The 19,281-nt window shown below is 36.8% G+C and overlaps 1 protein-coding gene across 1 annotated transcript; it reads right to left on the bottom strand.

Moving 5' to 3' along the window:
• Positions 1–5,746: 5,746 nt before the first annotated feature.
• Positions 5,747–17,921, bottom strand: LOC110933501 (suppressor protein SRP40-like). Its single transcript, XM_035989345.1, has 3 exons — positions 17,529–17,921; positions 17,178–17,438; positions 5,747–6,037 (listed from the first exon to the last, which is right to left on the bottom strand). The coding sequence occupies exons 1-3, from the start codon at positions 17,919–17,921 to the stop codon at positions 5,747–5,749; spliced, it is 945 nt and encodes a 314-aa protein (XP_035845238.1).
• Positions 17,922–19,281: the final 1,360 nt, after the last annotated feature.

Here is a 19,281-nt window from a genome sequence, read left to right as displayed (position 1 = left end):
GGTGTCAAATCCTATAGCGCTATATCATACTACCAACCGGCCTGGTGAACCAAATAAGTACTATTCCAAACATTTATTTTATAATCCTTAAGAAAATTTTAGAGTTTAAACCATAAATAATCATTCAGTTTGTAAAAAAGATAAGTACAAATATGTATAATCAATTATAATTTTGAAAACTTGAAAATAACAGATAGGTACACATGCTTCACCCCAAAATAGTTTGAAAACAGTAAAAGAGGGGACTATGTACTCACTTGAGAGTGCTTAGGAGTCTTGAACAACTACCAAGCAAGCTAGAGGGAGCACGGAATCAAACGACACCTAATATTGATAACTACATGAATAAACTGGACCTAAATCAGGAGATCGGATAGTATGAGGTCTCGTGAACCAAATGAGTGTGGGAACTCATATGATATGGTTTAACAAGGCCTACATACTAAAATGAAACCTATCCTATGTGCTTACGACCCATTATGACCCGTTTAGGTAGCTTGCGCTACTTTAACGCGTCGTTCGCGTAAAACGCGTTCGGACCGCCTAACAAGTCCTATGACAAGTATTATATGCCTAAACATGTTTAGTTATGTTGCATAATCAGTTAAGTGACAAAAGTTTGGGTTACATATATGCTTAAATATCAATTATGCATAAACGGGTATTTTGGTAATTTTCCTATGGCATATAAACTACCTATCATACAACTACTTAAACGAAGTGACCATACGGTATAACCTCGGAAGGTTATTCCCTATACAACTAGGGTCACTAAACATATTTGGTCAGATCCTAATGATCGACCAAATGGGTCTAGTTCGAAAGTCTAAGCGGTTGTTTAGACCGCTTGACTTACGACTCTAAATAAGCACTAATCTAAAAGTGACGAGCTAAACATGCTAAAACATGTTTAGTTAAGTTAGAAAACAGGTTTGGTATCAAAACAAACTGTTTTGATACCTAAAAGTAGTTTGGTTACAAAATACACGAGAATACGCATTTTGGCCGAAACTACGACTCATCAGTAACCTAGATAACGTGGTAATCAGTAGGTATAGTCACTAGGGACTATAACCATCGTGATTACGCTCACGTTATGAAGTTCAAACGAACTTTGCGTTGACCATAAACTGGTAAATGCAGAAAGTCAAACACAGTTTGACTTTCGGACTTGAAAAGCGATAAAAGAACGAAGGAATACTTACAAAGGGTCCCCGCAAGCAAATCTTGATCCAAATAGCTCAGATATGAAGCAAAGGTGTAGGATCGTGCGACTGACCCGAATGAGTCGTTAAGAGGAGTTTTACTTTGTTTCAGGTGCGGAAAACAAGAAACAAAGGTAGAAACAGCTTGCAATTCACTTTTAACACTGATCTGATTAATCTACCAACGATTACAATCAGTCTTCACACCGACAGCACTTCGGTATGGAATACATGAACTCTTGTTCTGATTTCGCTCTAAATGACCTAGATATAGGGTCTTGATTCCGCCCGAAACATACAAGAACCATTTGGAGCGGAATAGCTATCAAGCGATTCCGCTCGAAAAGACACAATGACAGTTGGAGCGGAACCAGCCTTTATGAGCGAAATCAGCTTCTTAAAACCCTAAACATGCTAATTTCTCGTACAACGTGCCCTGATCTATTCTATCTAATCTAAGACTCGATACAAGAAGAAGTCGACAAATGTATGCACCAACAGACTCCCCCTCAGATGTTGACGAGTCTGACAGTGTCGAGTCTTCGCATCTTCAGTCTTGATCAGTCTCTGGGCTTCATACTCTCTATCTTCATCAACAGGCTCCCCTTAAAAAAATGCCGGCATTCCTTTAGTTCTTCAGCATCATCTGCTTCAGGATCGTTGTCTGACTTTTACAGGTTCATGATAGTTGCCTGGCTTTAACTTTATCCACATAATCGAAACCTGGCACATGTTCTATTCACAGAATCATCAGGTATCATAACCTAACTCTCTAAAACATAAGCTTCTCAGGATCGATCCACCTAGCTTAAACCAGCCCCTGCACAATCTCTACCTCACAATAAATTTCACATATTATACAATTCAAATATTTAAGGCATGCACTATCACCCAAACTCTCTCTCAATACACACATGATGAACCATTTGTAAAATTAAGATTTAAACATTTTGGTTTCAAACACAGACTCCCCCTCACCATATGGTCATCATGTTTAGCACTCAGAATTTTGAAAATCAGCTCTCCAACATCAGTTGTCAAAAATCTTTTTGAATTTTCAAACGTTTATGCTAAAACACACTGAAAATCTTTTTGGATTTTGAAATGTAAAGAAATGCAGTAAAAAAAATATATTTACAGACAATATTTTTGTGAGTTTGTGTAAGAGGATCATATCAGATTTTGAGACATGTCACGAACACCATTAAGCTTGATTTCATTTTAAGTTTTAAACAATTCACCTAGATTGTCAGTATATTTGTCCTCTTAAATTTTCACACAAAATTTAATTGCTTCGAGATACGAGATTAATGTTTTAATGACTTAAACTTATTTGCGTGTCCCACTACTTGAATATACCCCCGTATCCAGATCCCAATATTCAGTCTTACAGGTGAGTATACCACAGATAATATCTGTAAAGGGATTAGGTGCGAAACCGTGAGAGCTCAGGTCAGAACTTCCGTTCAGCAGAGAGATGACGGCTCGACTTTTTGGTGTGTCCCCTTTAGAGGATCTTTTGTTACAACAGCAATGACTATCAATTTTATTGTTTCATCAATGCTGAGGGTTACACTTTTTCAAGCATTTGCGGAAAGTATTATACGGGGACTAGGTCAGTATTTCCATACAACAGAAGTCCCGGGATAATACCCCAGATATCACTGAGCATAAAGACCTAGTATCTCAGAATAAGGGACCTTTCAAACAAGATTTCAGGGGTTACCTATATATATCCAAGAAGTTGTTACCCACAAAATAAGCAAGTTCGAATTTTTAGGTTTATATCTCGTCACAATTTACTAAATGTGCAAAAACCTACTGGCATATCTGCAGTGAGATTGTTTATCGCATTTTATCTTTCCATTTCTTTAGCATGTTGTGACAGTCTACTGATGTACTATCATTTCCTCTTTTTCACAACAAAACTCATTTTTTATTTTATAAGGTTTTTGTCTTTTTCAAATTTTCTAATGTTTTTGGATTTTCTGAGATTTTCTGCTCCCCCCTAAAATGCAAACACATTTAAAGGAATTTGAAAACTATCTAAGTTCTTGACCCAATTACAGAAAACTCAAAACAAACTATACAAATAAAGTGACAACTGATATCAAATCGCATCAAATCGCCATCCACTTAGGCATAAACAATCAGAACTCCCCCTTTCAACAAACTATTTTCTCATTTAGATTTCAAAACACTTAAGTTTGTTTTAATCAAAATGATTTTTCCGGAAAATAAGTTTGTTATACCCACTTGTAGGTTCACTTGTAAGTTAGGGGTATGGTTCATCATAGTGTTCACCAATCACTTGTAGTAGATCAAGTACAAATTAATGTCCCTGATTTACCATATGCAAGTATGCACCCTCTGTATCAATCATAAAAACACAAACACCTGTACCATGTGTAGGAAACAAACATCTACACACGATCATTTACCAATCAAAGATGCCGATTCCTGCTTCTCACTTACCGACCTGGAAGCTCCGGCGTAGTCCTTCAACCTATAAAATTTAAACTCATTTAAAATCTTTCAAACAATCTATTCAAAAACTAGAATGATTCCGATTCCTGATCCACGATTACAAACTTGGGATCTCCGGCATAGTCCGATGTTTCACGGGAAAAGAATTTCCACCCAAGTCTGACCAACCTTGGGTGTGTTTAGCTCTTTAAGCTCTTGTTCAGTTGGGTTATAAGTTGCTTTCTTTGAAGCGTAAAAGTCTTTAACCCCTTTTGCTTTCCCATCAAGCATTTTCCCAAAAATTTTCTTTACATATCCATTGAAAACTTTCTCGACATCAAACTCATTTTTTCTCGGAGTAAAACTGATACGAGATTTCAACCTTACCAACTCTCTGTTTAATCTCTTCAAACTTCATTGATGGAAATTCATCTCACCTTGTGGCTCCTCTGGATTTGTGGAACCAGATTCATCGCCGACTTTCTCATCAACCTTCTTGACAACCCACACTTGGTTGTTCTTTGCTTTCCTTTTGTAAAAATTCTTTTTAGAACATTCACCAACCTCATACGTTGAATTTTCAAAAAATTTAAATTTTTCGATTGGTGGTTCAACATCAACAATTTTTTCTTTCAATTTCTTAGAAACTCCCTGTTTTGTCTTGGCATTTTTCGGACAGTTCCATGTAATGTGACCAGCTTCATTGCATTTGAAACAGGTTCGAGTCTCTTTTGGGTGAAAAACTCCAGTGCCTTTTCTTTTCTTTTCAGCAAGAAACTCCTGGTTTGATTGTCTCCAGAACGGTTTCTTCTGTTCTTCCTCAGCACTTCCACCTGAAACAAATTCTGTTTTTGTATTAGAATTTTTCTCATTTTTATAATTTTTTGGTGGAATAAAACCTAAACCTTTCCTTTTGTAGCTACCATTATGGTTTGGTTTCTTTTGAAAACCAGAACCAGAATTGTAACCCTTTTTCTTGTTTAAACGTTGTTGAACTCTTGAACTGTATTTTTTAGGTTTTCCAGTAAGATTTAAATCTTTTATTTCAGAAATATTAATTTCTATCCTTTTGAAAACCTTTTTGATCATGTCAAACCTAACACTTCTTATTGGAAACTCTTTTTCATAGTATAATTTGTCAGAATCATTTAAAGTGTAAGCAACTTCAAATGTTTCATCATCCAAATTTTTCTTCGATAACAAAAATTCTTTACTATAAAACCGTTTAACCGACGACTTTTGACTGTTGACTGATGAACTTGAACCTCCAGACTCAGACTTTGACTCAGACTCAGACTCCTCATCAGTATCCAATACCTGATCGACCACTTTTTGATTAACTCAGACTCATGATCAGTGTCAGACGATGTGAAAGTGACGTCAATATTTTCTGGTAATTCATCAGTTGTGTCGGTTTTTAACTTTATATTGACTGCTTTTTCGTGTTGCTCATCGTTTGTTTTTCTGGGAGAATAGCCTTCCCAGATCGGAGGCTGACACTTGTTATAGCTAACAGTCGGTTTCTTACCAGTATCCTTTTTCTTTGGCTTGTCGTCTTGGAAAGCTTCCATACCTGCAACAGTCAGATAAATTCGATCAATAAGATAATCAGAACTAGAGTAACTCTACAATAAACATCTGATTCTCTCATTCTCGATCTTTTCAGTTTCCAACTCTTGCTTCCATTTAGTACTCTCCTCGATGTAGAAATTGATAGATTTTTGCTTTGTCATCATCACAACATTCATCATTGTTATTGTTTGTTCTTTCTCAGAATTTGTCTTTTGAAGACCAGTTACTGTTTTGTTCAAGACATCATAAGATTCTTTCACATAATTGAGATTGAACAGCAACTGATCCTTCTTCTTCTCATACTCAGCCAGTTTTTCGTCTTTGGCTGCACATTCTTTGCAAGGTTCAAGTCACTTTGAACATGGCTTGATGACTTCCACTATCTTTTCAAATTCTACCACTTTCTCAGCTTCGGTCACTTTCTCTGCTTCAATCAGCTTTTCTGCTTTGTCAACCTGCTTAGTCTCAACAATTTCCTCAGCAACATTTTTAGTATCATCACTTTAAGCAACACTTTCAGCCTTCATTTCTTGCTGTTCTTTTGCAGCTCGTTTCTCCTTTAGCTTTTTCATACGATCTGCAAAATAAAAATGAAAACTTTCAGGAGCAAGATGAGATTTTCCAATATTAATATGTCGTTCTTCCTCATCATCACTGCTGTCATCTGTTGGCGACTGATCAAATGCTACAGATTTTTCAGAACTATCATCCGATGAACCAGTATCAGATGGAGTTTTGTCAAAAACAATTTCTTTTTCAGAACTATCATCACTTTGTAAACTTTCATCTGCACTCTATGAACTTTCATCAGATTCATCAGTCTCTTCCTGCACATTTTTCACAGTTTCACCAATAGACTTCATCCATGTGGTAAACATATCTGGTTCTCTAACAATCTTAGCAATGAATGCTTTAAACTCTCCTTTTTCATCAACAAACATATCCCAGCTAAAGCCTTCAGGTAATCTTTCATCATCCTGATTGACTAAACACACTTTGCTTTCTGGTGATATGTATTCGTTCTAGTTAAAATCCACCAAACACGCTCTCTTTGAATCCTCGATTCTTCTACCATGAGCCACCTGCGGTTCTTGCTTGTGACACCTGTGTCACTCCAACCATCAAACAAATGCCAAACCAATGAAATATTTTATTTCATACTTGGGATTTGTATAAATATGTGTATGTTTTGCACATATCAATTCTTGTTCAATTTCAAACTCTACAACACTTTCTGGGGAATTATACGCAAACTAGTGCGTAAACGTACTCAGTTTAGTGCGAAAAATACTCCGGAAGACCATCATACACTTAACATACCTTAAATAACCTTTACATAACTTAGAAATAAGTTTCGAAGGCTTTGGTATGGCAAAAACAAGTTAATTCGCTTACAGGGACTAAACTTGACAAACTGCGAAAGTATGCCAATTTGAACTGTAACAAACATTCCGGAACATGCCCATAAGTTAAACATACCATAAATATCCTTTACATAGCTTAGAAATAGGTTTAGAGGTGTTTGGTATGCTAAAACAAACTTTTGGATCATTCAGGGACTAAAAGTGTCAAAAAGTGCACAAGTTTGCACTTTCGCGCATAACTCACGTTCTGAATACATCCGGACATCCAAAAATTTATGTAAGCATTATAATATTATGCCTTAGTGTTTGGCATGAGAAAAATCCATTCGTCGCGTCATTTGGATCATCTTTCGCGCTTATGCGCATTCCGTCGTAATTAAGCGAACATCGCGATCGTACGGCCAAACGAACCGACATACGGAATATTTTTGAGCATATTTCAAGTCCCCTACACTTTAACTTCATCTTAGAGCCTTGAAATGAGGTTAACGGGGCTTAAACGTGCCAAAAATGGGCCAAAATACGTGTTTCTGAAGTGCAGGGACCAAAATTGAAAATTCTGGTCTGGGAACCTTAGGCGGGGCGCGTAAGGATTTGCCAAATCCTTAGGCGGGCCACGTGAACATGTCTGACAGAAAGATTTTTGCATTTAATGCAGAATCTGGCCTTTCGTTCGATCAAGGGGCGATGCCTTTTCACCCAATGAAGAGCCAAGGGTCAAGTTCACTGAACTTATCCACTTGGACACATGTACGCACGAGATCAAGGCACGATATTCGATAAAACGATCCTAACGGTTCCACTTTTCCTATAAATACCCCCCCCTTTAGTGTAAAATTCACAAAATCAGATCTTAGAGCTCTAAGTTGAAACCATTGTTTCATACCTGAGCTATTTGGTCTTGATTAGCACTCGGGGACCCTCCGTAAGTCTTCTTTCGCTCTTTTATTCGCTTTTCGAGTCCGAAAGTCAACGTTTTGTTGACTTTCTGCATTGACCAGCTTATGGTCGATGCGAAGTTCATGGAACTTCATAACGTGAGCGTGATCACGATGGTTATAGTCCGTAGTGACTATACCTACTGATCACCACGTTAACTAGGCCCAGTGACGAGTCGTAGTTTCGGCCAAAATGCGCATTCTTGCGTATTTTGTAACCAAACTACTCGTGGGCATCAAAGCCGTTTGTTTTGATGCCAAACCTGTTTCTAAACTTAGTTAAGCATGTTCTAACATGCTTAGCTCGTCACTTTTAGTTTAGTGCTTATATAGGGTCGTAAGGTAAGCGATTTAAACCATCGCTTATACTTTCGAACCCGACAAATTTGGTCGGTCATTAGGACCCGACCAAACACATTAGGTGACCATAGCTATAACCTTCCGAGGTTATACCGTGTGGTCGCAATGTTAGGCGTCCCGAACGCGTTCTACGCGAACGACGCGTTAGGGTAGCATAAGCTACCTAAACGGGTCGTGATGGACCGTAAGCACTTAGATTAGGTTTCATTTTAGTATGTAGGCTTTGCTAAGCCATATCACACGAGTCTCCATACTCGTTTGGTTTACGAACCCGCGTACTGTCCGATCCTTCCGATTTGGTCCGGTATATTAACATAGCTACCTATTAGGTGCCGTTTGATATCCCGTGATCTTTAGCATTATCTGGTTGTTATACAAGGAACTCAAAGCAATCTCAGGTGAGTACATTGAACCCCTCTTTTACTGTTTTCAACTGTTTTGGGGTGAAGCATGTGTACCTATCTGTTATTTTCATGATTTCAAAGTATAATTGATTATACATGTTAGGATTTATCTTTTGACAAACAAAATGACTATCTATGGTTTAAACACTGATTTCTCAAAGATACAAAAGTAATTGTTGGAACAGTACTTATTTTGTTCACCAGACCGATTGGTAGTATGATATAGCGCTATAGGACTAGACACCCCATTCATGTTGTCATGGAATGTCTGAAACCAATTTGTTTCTCCATCCAAATAGGGATTTCCTTTGTGGTGTCCTTATAGTCTCAAAGGTGTAGTTTGATGCACCAGGTCTGAATGAATTCTTAAATCGCACCTTTAAGGTATATTTTGATATACTCCCAAAAAGTATAGTTTGATATACTCTCATGTGTGGTGTTGTACAGAACCAACATATATTTTGTAATCATCCAAAGCATATTTTGATATGTTATTTACAAACCAAGACATAGTTTAATATGTTATTTATCACATCCAAAGCATATAGTGATATGTTAGTTACAAAACTAAAACATGGTTTAATGTGTTATTTATAAATCCAAGGTATACTTGTAATATACTACTGAAAACTATTATTTTGAACAACTAAAGTATATTTAATATACTATCTATCAAACGATTTGGTTTTGGTTAGTGTTTAGATAACGGAACGAGTGTAATGTGATGAAAACATGGTAGATACGCCGCTGGTACTTCTTATATATAAGTGTTTTCATTGCATTACATACCGTGGCGTTATTTAGCACACTTGAGTTAACAATATTGGAACTGAAATATATTTTAATATATTACTTATTCAACTTTCTTAAAACCAAGGTATATTTTATATATACCATAAACGTTTTATTAAAACATTGTTTTTCAAACAACTTAACTTATACAAACTCATTTTACATGGTTATTCAGTTAACCCTACATTATTCTCTTATTTATACATATCATCTGATCCTATAGTTTTTCAAATGATTTACAAGACAAAGCAAATTTACAAAGTTCATGACTAAACATTTTCTCAAACATAAGTCATGAACTCCGTTTTCACAAAACCTATGTATCTCACAGGCATTTTTATGCTGACGTACCTATTTTTACACATGTTTCAGGTGCTGTCTTGAGATGATTGTTGATGCATGCTACATTTAGGATGGACTTGTGCCTTAGCAACTTTAAAACTTGGAAGATCATAGTTGTACTTATGTGATTGTAATAGAACAACGAGTTCATTTAATCAATAAAACAATATTTAAATTTCCATGTGTTATGAAACAATGATTCTGTTACAACACTCCCCGACGTTTCCGCCACGTTTTGTTGTACCACGTGGTCGGGGTGTGACAGAAAAGTTGGTATCAGAGCTCATGGTTATAGGGAATTAGGTTATTAGTAATGCTTTGACCTAGTCTATAACCTTCCTAGGACCCTAACGCGAGTTTACTTGCGTTTAGTCATAAAACAACACCGTCACCTATCCTTAGGCGACGACCGCAACAAGAACATAAATTTCAAAACCGCTTTGAAAACTAATCATCTATTCTAGGATGATTGATTACTAGGTTTTGAACCCTCTGTTATAAGGTTTTGAACCCCTTTGAATTTTCAAAACTCTCGTCAAAGTTGGTCTAAATATTGTGAACACATGCAAACTGGAAGGGTGGGTGCCTGTACCCTGAGTTTTCTGTCTAAGGCTAGAGTGTTCGTACAAATCCACATAATCGGACCAGTCACTCTTACCTGGGAACTCTTGGGGTGAGTGTCCACTTATAGGCGAGCATGTCTTCGCGATACATTATTTTGACCTATTTGCTTTGATTAATCACCAGGTCGTTTGTTGCTTTGTAGTAACAGACAGACGGCCACTATCCTTGCTTTCATCAGATTTGTTTCATCTCATTCTTTTCGTCTAATTCTCTCACTCGTTTCCTCTCATGTTTCCTCTTTTAGAATGCCTCCTCGACGTGACAATCAGATGGCGAATGCCGAACTGGCGGAAATCATCGCGCAACAAATGGCTGCTGCCTTCCCAATTCTTTATGCTCAAATAACTCAAGCCATCAACAACAACAACAATGCTCCATGCAATTTCAAGATTTTTAACTCAGCTAAACCGCTCAAGTTCAATGGTTCTGAGGGAGCAACTGGGCTTCTTCAATGGTTCGAGAGCATTGAGAATACTTTCCGTCACGTTCAGTGTCCTGAAAATCGCAAGGTCGAGTTTTCTTCGAGTGTGTTTCAGAAGAGGGCTCTTACATGGTGGAACGGGGTTATGAGAGACCGCGGTGCAGAGGTTGCATTAGCACAGACTTGGGCCGAGCTTAGGGCTCTTATGATGAAGGAGTTCTGTCCTCGTCATGAGCTTAGGGCTCTAGAAAGGGAATTTGATGATTTAAAGCAAGACAGTGGGGAACATCGAGCCTATACTGATCGCTATGAGGAATTGAGCTTGTTATGCCCTACTATGGTTACGCCTCTGGATAAGGCGATTGAGAAATACATTGATGGGCTTCCTGACGTAGTTCAGGACATCGTTACTGGCAGCAACCCTACTACTGTCAGACAAGCCATTGAATTGGCTGCCACTCTGACTGAATCCCAAATCAGGAAGCGCAAGCTGTTTCGGAAGGGCGACCTAAGACCATCTGACAAGACTGCTCATGTGGAACCAAAGGAAGAAAGTGCTGAGGTGTCCAAGAAGAAAAAGCGCAAAGCCTCTCAAAGCTACGCTGTAACTGCTCAAGACAAACAAGTTGCACCAAACCAGCCAACACAACCTCGTAAAAGACAAAACTATGTTGGTACTGCACCGTTGTGCAACAAATGCAACCGTCATCATCTAGAGCAAGAGCAGTGTCACAAATGTACCCACTGTGGGCGGTTGGGACATTTGATCAATGTTTGTCGTTATGCAAATCAAGCTGCTGCAAACCCTGCTGCTGTTCAAGCACGGTTCCCCCCAGGGTCATGTTATAACTGTGGTGACCTTACCCACTACAGGAACAATTGCCCAAGGCTTGTTAACATACCTCCAGCGCGTGGACGAGTGTTCAACATCAATGAGGCAAACATGAACAATGATGCAGCAGTGAACAATTAGTGTTTTGTATTTCCTTATTGCTATCTTTTGACACTTCAAGACAAATCCGTTGCCACATAAATAAAGATTTGTTGTTTTTATTTCTGCAAAATTTATGCGTTTGTGTGAATGCTTGATGCAACTTTATGATGTCAGCCCAACGACAAACTACTCGTATGGTTCTGTCATATTATGATCACTTGTGATCTCCCCAAGAACCTTAAACTCTCGTTTCTTTTAAGAAACAAAGTCAAACACTTATTGAGAATCCCTCTATCTTTATAGATAGATCTTCATAAATCGTTAAAGTGCCAAATGAAATCCATAGGTTGGATTCCTAGTGTGCCTTAATATCCATACCTAAGGATAACAAAATAAAGAATCAAGTTAACTAAATTTGTGCTTATGTATTTTCTTACATGTTTTGTGGTTGTATGTGATCCATCCAAATCCTCATAGAATCTTTCATATCTTCATACGAGAGATTCATAATGGGATATCCAAAGATACTGTCTTAAACCCTTAATGGATTTCAACAGTATAGTTAAGTCCCTCGGGTTATAAAGTATTATTCTATAATTGGACCTCTTGAAAGGTCTGCTTAAACAGATTGATTTTGAAAATCTGATTAGAAATATCATGTGATGATATAAAAATGATCCCTTAAGCGGTCTATTTAAAGAGATCGTACGACGGTCTAGTTAAGAAGATCATGTGTTGATCTAGTTAAAAGATCGTTCGTTGATCGAATTAAAAGGATCCTTTGGTGGTCTAGTCAAATTGCTTCATATTTATTCAAGTAATTTTCCTACGGATTATGAAATGGACTGTGCGGACTGTGCAAGGAATTACGTAATTATGGAGGCCTACATAATTATGGAATTCAGTGCACAGGAACCACAGGAAGTTTCATCATGTGTTAAGACCTAGTGACAAGAATAATGATACGGGAGAAGTCTCGGACCTCGACCAATGTCATTTATTCTCACACTCCCCCAATTCTGATCTCAATCACACACCAAGTTTCCTATGATAAGTCTTCATAAGAAACATTCTTCTATCCGTAGTTCAAAATTCCATGTTTTATTATTACAAGGAATTCACTTTGAGGGTTAACAAATTCGCTAAGAGTCCTAACATGGTCCCGAGTTTTACTTAAGGGTTCAAGGGATCTATTAGAAGGCGAAACCGTCACAGCTGTCTTCACAAGTTTCCTCTAGAATTAAATTTCGGGACGAAATTTCCTAAAGTAGGGGAGACTGTGACACCTGTGTCACTCCAACCATCAAACAAATGCCAAACCAATGAAATATTTTATTTCATACTTGGGATTTGTATAAATATGTGTATGTTTTGCACATATCAATTCTTGTTCAATTTCAAACTCTACAACACTTTCTGGGGAATTATACGCAAACTAGTGCGTAAACGTACTCAGTTTAGTGCGAAAAATACTCCGGAAGACCATCATACACTTAACATACCTTAAATAACCTTTACATAACTTAGAAATAAGTTTCGAAGGCTTTGGTATGGCAAAAACAAGTTAATTCGCTTACAGGGACTAAACTTGACAAACTGCGAAAGTATGCCAATTTGAACTGTAACAAACATTCCGGAACATGCCCATAAGTTAAACATACCATAAATATCCTTTACATAGCTTAGAAATAGGTTTTGAGGTGTTTGGTATGCTAAAACAAACTTTTGGATCATTCAGGGACTAAAAGTGTCAAAAAGTGCACAAGTTTGCACTTTCGCGCATAACTCACGTTCTGAATACATCCGGACATCCAAAAATTTATGTAAGCATTATAATATTATGCCTTAGTGTTTGGCATGAGAAAAATCCATTCGTCGCGTCATTTGGATCATCTTTCGCGCTTATGCGCATTCCGTCGTAATTAAGCGAACATCGCGATCGTACGGCCAAACGAACCGACATCCGGAATATTTTTGAGCATATTTCAAGTCCCCTACACTTTAACTTCATCTTAGAGCCTTGAAATGAGGTTAACGGGGCTTAAACGTGCCAAAAATGGGCCAAAATACGTGTTTCTGAAGTGCAGGGACCAAAATTGAAAATTCTGGTCTGGGAACCTTAGGCGGGGCGCGTAAGGATTTGCCAAATCCTTAGGCGGGCCGCGTGAACATGTCTGACAGAAAGATTTTTGCATTTAATGCAGAATCTGGCCTTTCGTTCGATCAAGGGGCGATGCCTTTTCACCCAATGAAGAGCCAAGGGTCAAGTTCACTGAACTTATCCACTTGGACACATGTACGCACGAGATCAAGGCACGATATTCGATAAAACGATCCTAACGGTTCCACTTTTCCTATAAATACCCCCCCCCTTTAGTGTAAAATTCACAAAATCAGATCTTAGAGCTCTAAGTTGAAACTATTGTTTCATACCTGAGCTATTTGGTCTTGATTAGCACTCGGGGACCCTCCGTAAGTCTTCTTTCGCTCTTTTATTCGCTTTTCGAGTCCGAAAGTCAACGTTTTGTTGACTTTCTGCATTGACCAGCTTATGGTCGATGCGAAGTTCATGGAACTTCATAACGTGAGCGTGATCACGATGGTTATAGTCCGTAGTGACTATACCTACTGATCACCACGTTAACTAGGCCCAGTGACGAGTCGTAGTTTCGGCCAAAATGCGCATTCTTGCGTATTTTGTAACCAAACTACTCGTGGGCATCAAAGCCGTTTGTTTTGATGCCAAACCTGTTTCTAAACTTAGTTAAGCATGTTCTAACATGCTTAGCTCGTCACTTTTAGTTTAGTGCTTATGTAGGGTCGTAAGGTAAGCGATTTAAACCATCGCTTATACTTTCGAACCCGACCCATTTGGTCGGTCATTAGGACCCGACCAAACACATTAGGTGACCATAGCTATAACCTTCCGAGGTTATACCGTGTGGTCGCAATGTTAGGCGTCCCGAACGCGTTCTACGCGAACGACGCGTTAGGGTAGCATAAGCTACCTAAACGGGTCGTGATGGACCGTAAGCACTTAGATTAGGTTTCATTTTAGTATGTAGGCTTTGCTAAGCCATATCACACGAGTCTCCATACTCGTTTGGTTTACGAACCCGCGTACTGTCCGATCCTTCCGATTTGGTCTGGTATATTAACATAGCTACCTATTAGGTGTCGTTTGATATCCCGTGATCTTTAGCATTATCTGGTTGTTATACAAGGAACTCAAAGCAATCTCAGGTGAGTACCTTGAACCCCTCTTTTACTGTTTTCAACTGTTTTGGGGTGAAGCATGTGTACCTATCTGTTATTTTCATGATTTCAAAGTATAATTGATTATACATGTTAGGATTTATCTTTTGACAAACAAAATGACTATCTATGGTTTAAACACTGATTTCTCAAAGATACAAAAGTAATTGTTGGAACAGTACTTATTTTGTTCACCAGACCGATTGGTAGTATGATATAGCGCTATAGGACTAGACACCCGATTCCTGTTGTCATGGAATGTCTGAAACCAATTTGTTTCTCCATCCAAATAGGGATTTCCTTTGTGGTATCCTTATAGTCTCAAAGGTGTAGTTTGATGCACCAGGTCTGAATGAATTCTTAAATCGCACCTTTAAGGTATATTTTGATATACTCCCAAAAAGTATAGTTTGATATACTCTCATGTGTGGTGTTGTACAGAACCAACATATATTTTGTAATCATCCAAAGCATATTTTGATATGTTATTTACAAACCAAGACATAGTTTAATATGTTATTTATCACATCCAAAGCATATAGTGATATGTTAGTTACAAAACTAAAACATGGTTTAATGTGTTATTTATAAATCCAAGGTATACTTGTAATATACTACTGAAAACTATTATTTTGAACAACTAAAGTATATTTAATATACTATCTATCAAACGATTTGGTTTTGGTTAGTGTTTAGATAACGGAACGAGTGTAATGTGATGAAAACATGGTAGATACGCCGCTGGTACTTCTTATATATAAGTGTTTTCATTGCATTACATACCGTGGCGTTATTTAGCACACTTGAGTTAACAATATTGGAACTGAAATATATTTTAATATATTACTTATTCAACTTTCTTAAAACCAAGGTATATTTTATATATACCATAAACGTTTTATTAAAACATTGTTTTTCAAACAACTTAACTTATACAAACTCATTTTACATGGTTATTCAGTTAACCCTACATTATTCTCTTATTTATACATATCATCTGATCCTATAGTTTTTCAAATGATTTACAAGACAAAGCAAATTTACAAAGTTCATGACTAAACATTTTCTCAAACATAAGTCATGAACTCCGTTTTCACAAAACCTATGTATCTCACAGGCATTTTTATGCTGACGTACCTATTTTTACACATGTTTCAGGTGCTGTCTTGAGATGATTGTTGATGCATGCTACATTTAGGATGGACTTGTGCCTTAGCAACTTTAAAACTTGGAAGATCATAGTTGTACTTATGTGATTGTAATAGAACAACGAGTTCATTTAATCAATAAAACAATATTTAAATTTCCATGTGTTATGAAACAATGATTCTGTTACAACACTCCCCGACGTTTCCGCCACGTTTTGTTGTACCACGTGGTCGGGGTGTGACATTGCTGTTGTTGTTGACCAACCTGTTGATAAATGGCTTTCCGGTAGTAATCGTCTTTTCCGAATGGATTCTTTGGATCATTTGCCTCTCTATTCTTGCATTCCCGTTTGAAATGGCCTTTCTCCCTGCAATTAAAACAAGTAACTTTAGATTTATCAAAACCTAAAGTAGAAACATGTGCATCAAGAAAGTCATTTCTCCCAGTAATCAGCTTAAACTTTTCAGCTCGTCTAAGAACACTAGCTAGACACCATTTGATGTCCATAAGCTCCATTTCTTCGCCGTCTATCTGATCGTAATCTTCCTTTGTGAGCATAGGATTTCCGATCCGTCCTGCAACTAATCCTTCATACGATAGAAGCACGGAACCAAGTAATGCCATATGATCTTTTGCAACCTCTTCAGAAAAACTTTGCCCCTCTGGAAGATTCAACGCGATGTTGCACTGTATCACATAACCATTTCCTATTTTCGTGCTTTGAGAATGAAAACTTGTAGTTGAATCTTTCGGATTGACACTTGGAAATGAAGAAAAACCACTGCTTTTAGTTGAACTCTGATTAACTTTTTCTGTTGAATCCCTTCACAAACTGACCGGTTTTTATGCTCTTTTAGCATTCAGCGATTACTGATTAGGTACACAATCACAAAAGACAAAACTAAGTACTATGCTTTCAATCATGTTTCCCACTAGAATTAGGCTTTTTCATTTAAGTTTGTATCGATATCACAAACCTACTAGTCTAGCTGAGCCTATCGTCACATCCTTAGTGAGACCGTTTATCACATTTGACATTTCTTTTCTTTAGCATGCTGTGATAGTCCACTGATTTACTATCATTTCCTCTTAATCACAACAAAACTCATTTTGTTTTTTCAATGTTTTTGGCATTTTCAAATTTTCTAATTTTTTAAATTTTTTCTCCCCCTAAAATCAAAATATATTTCAATTTTGATTTTCTAGGAAAATTTGAAAACAAACTGTACAAGGAAAGTGACAAACTGATATCAAATCGCTTCAATTCGCCATTCACTTGGCATAAACAATCAGAACTCCCCCTGACAACAAACTATTTTCCCATTATGATTTCAGATTCACCACTTTTTACCTCAATTTGTGGCTCTTCTGACTTTTTCGAGTCAGATTCATTGCCTGATCGTGGCTCCTCTAACTTTGACGAGTCAGAATCATTGCCAAAACGTGGCTCTTTTGACTTTGACAAGTCAAAATCATCGCCAGAAGATGGCTCTTTTGTTTTTTCAGAAACAAATTCATCGCCATTCTTTATTTGAACCCAATCTCTACAATGTTTAAGCTTTCCAAATTTGTCAACTCGTGACGTGCATGATTTTTCACAATCTTTGTTATACTTAAACACTTTAATAAAGGCTTTTTCTGAAAAATTAACTTTCTTTGATTTTTCGTTGGTTTGATTAGTTAATTTTTCTTTCTTTATCACCCCTTTTGTCCTGATATTTGCATCTGATGAATTCGTTTTGCTTGCCTTTTTAGTTGAGGAAAGCAATTCATCAGAACTTTTTCTCGGATTACCAGTTGTATCCAAGGATAAAATCTTTTCCAAATACTCTCTAGCTTTCTTTTTCTTCTTCCTCAAACGATCTTTCTGCCCCTGTGATAATTTCACTTTCTGTTTTTTCTGTTTCTTTTCTTTGGGCTTTTCTTTAATTCCAACAGAGTTCTTCACCATTTTCTGAGATTCAGCCCTCAATCTTTCCTTTAATCTCATTGGGCAATTTCTTGCAATATGGCCTCTAATTTGGCATTCATAGCACCTTCTCGTTTCAAATCTTTGACTTTGGCACTTAACAGCACTGTGTCCTTGATTTGGCATTTGAGAACTGTGGTCAGCACAAGTGTAACATACTCTATTATCATACCTTTCCTCATTTTCATATCATACACCATTTTCATACCACACACTTAGATCATAGCATTGAGTTGCCTTGTGGTAATCATGCCCTTTCCTGTATCCTTGATTTGGCATTTGAGAACTGTGGTCAAACCTGCACCACTGGTTACCAACTTTTTGTGAGTTTTGATTTTTCATAATGATTGGATGACTGAACTGATGAGCTTTTATTTTTATTTTGAACTTTTTCTGAATTTTTAATACTTTGTTTTTGTTCTACAATCTTCTTAACAGGTTTTTGCTTTGAGCATTCACCTATTTCAGTAGATTGTAAAGTAGTGTTTTTAAATTTTTCTTTTAATTCCAAAAGGATTTTTCTTTTTTCTTCTTTTTCTTTTTCGTCATCAGATTCGTCATCACAATCTTCAATTTTGACTTTGTCAAAATGTGACATTGTCACTTATTAGAACAGAATTGATCGGTTTTGGACATACAAGATCTGGTAATGATGAAGAAGTCACAAAGCCTTTCAATTTCTTTTCTAATTCATTGATTTTATTTCTAGCACACTCAACTTCATTTTCAAGTTGAGTAATTTTCTCAAGATGAGAATTTATTGTCTTTTCATTTGTAATTTTATTTTCCTCGAAAACAAATTTTTCATTTTCTAAAACTTGTATTTGATTTTGAAAATCTGTTTCTTTTTCTTTTAAAACTTTATTTTCTAATTTTATCCAAGAAACATCTTTATTTTCAATTTTAATCTTTTCAAAATCTTTTTCTTTTTCTTTTAAATTTTTGTTTTCCAATGTCAAACTCTCTACATCCTTCAAGAGTTTGACATTGTCTGCTTTGGATTTTTCGCATTTTGAGCATACTGATTCTGAATTCGAAGATCCAATCTTCACAGATTCTTCATTCTTTGGAATTTCCTTTATCTCTGTCTTGTATGTTCCTGCATAGAAAATTTTAACAAAATCAAGAGGGTTTGCATGTTCATCTATGTAGCAACCTCTCCTAATATCATATTTCATGACATTTTTTGCAGCAAGACACACAGAGATTCTTTTTCTCATTTCAATGATCACATCCAAATTTATCTTTTCTAAATCCCTTTTTATTTATCTATCAACTCCTTCTTTTTCTTTTCATTTTCATAATTGTGTGTTTTAATCTTACTGATGAATTCTCTTAAACACAAATTTGAGAATCTAAAATCCTTTTTCAGGTTAATCAAGAATTCATTCCATTCAAATGTATTACCGGCTGGTAATACATCTGCAAATTTTGATATCTGTTCAGCATCTGATATTCTTATCTCATTCCTTTTTAAATTTTCAAG

The sequence above is a fragment of the Helianthus annuus genome, chromosome 4 (genome assembly GCF_002127325.2).
Source record: "Helianthus annuus cultivar XRQ/B chromosome 4, HanXRQr2.0-SUNRISE, whole genome shotgun sequence".
NCBI lineage: Eukaryota > Viridiplantae > Streptophyta > Magnoliopsida > Asterales > Asteraceae > Helianthus > Helianthus annuus.
This window is presented reverse-complemented; position numbering and strand designations above follow the sequence as displayed.

What these genes read in the sequence shown, in the direction of transcription:
- LOC110933501 (XM_035989345.1), bottom strand. Translation starts at nt 17,921, where the DNA reads ATGCCAAATCAAGGACACAGTGCTGTTAAGTGCCAAAGTCAAAGATTT. An exon ending in CAAATATCAGGACAAAAGGG is followed by an intron (nt 17,439 to 17,528) that starts GTGATAAAGAAA and finishes AAAGTGTTTAAG; the next exon opens with TATAACAAAGATTGTGAAAA. An exon ending in CAGAAGAGCCACAAATTGAG is followed by an intron (nt 6,038 to 17,177) that starts GTAAAAAGTGGT and finishes GAAAGTTCATAG; the next exon opens with AGTGCAGATGAAAGTTTACA.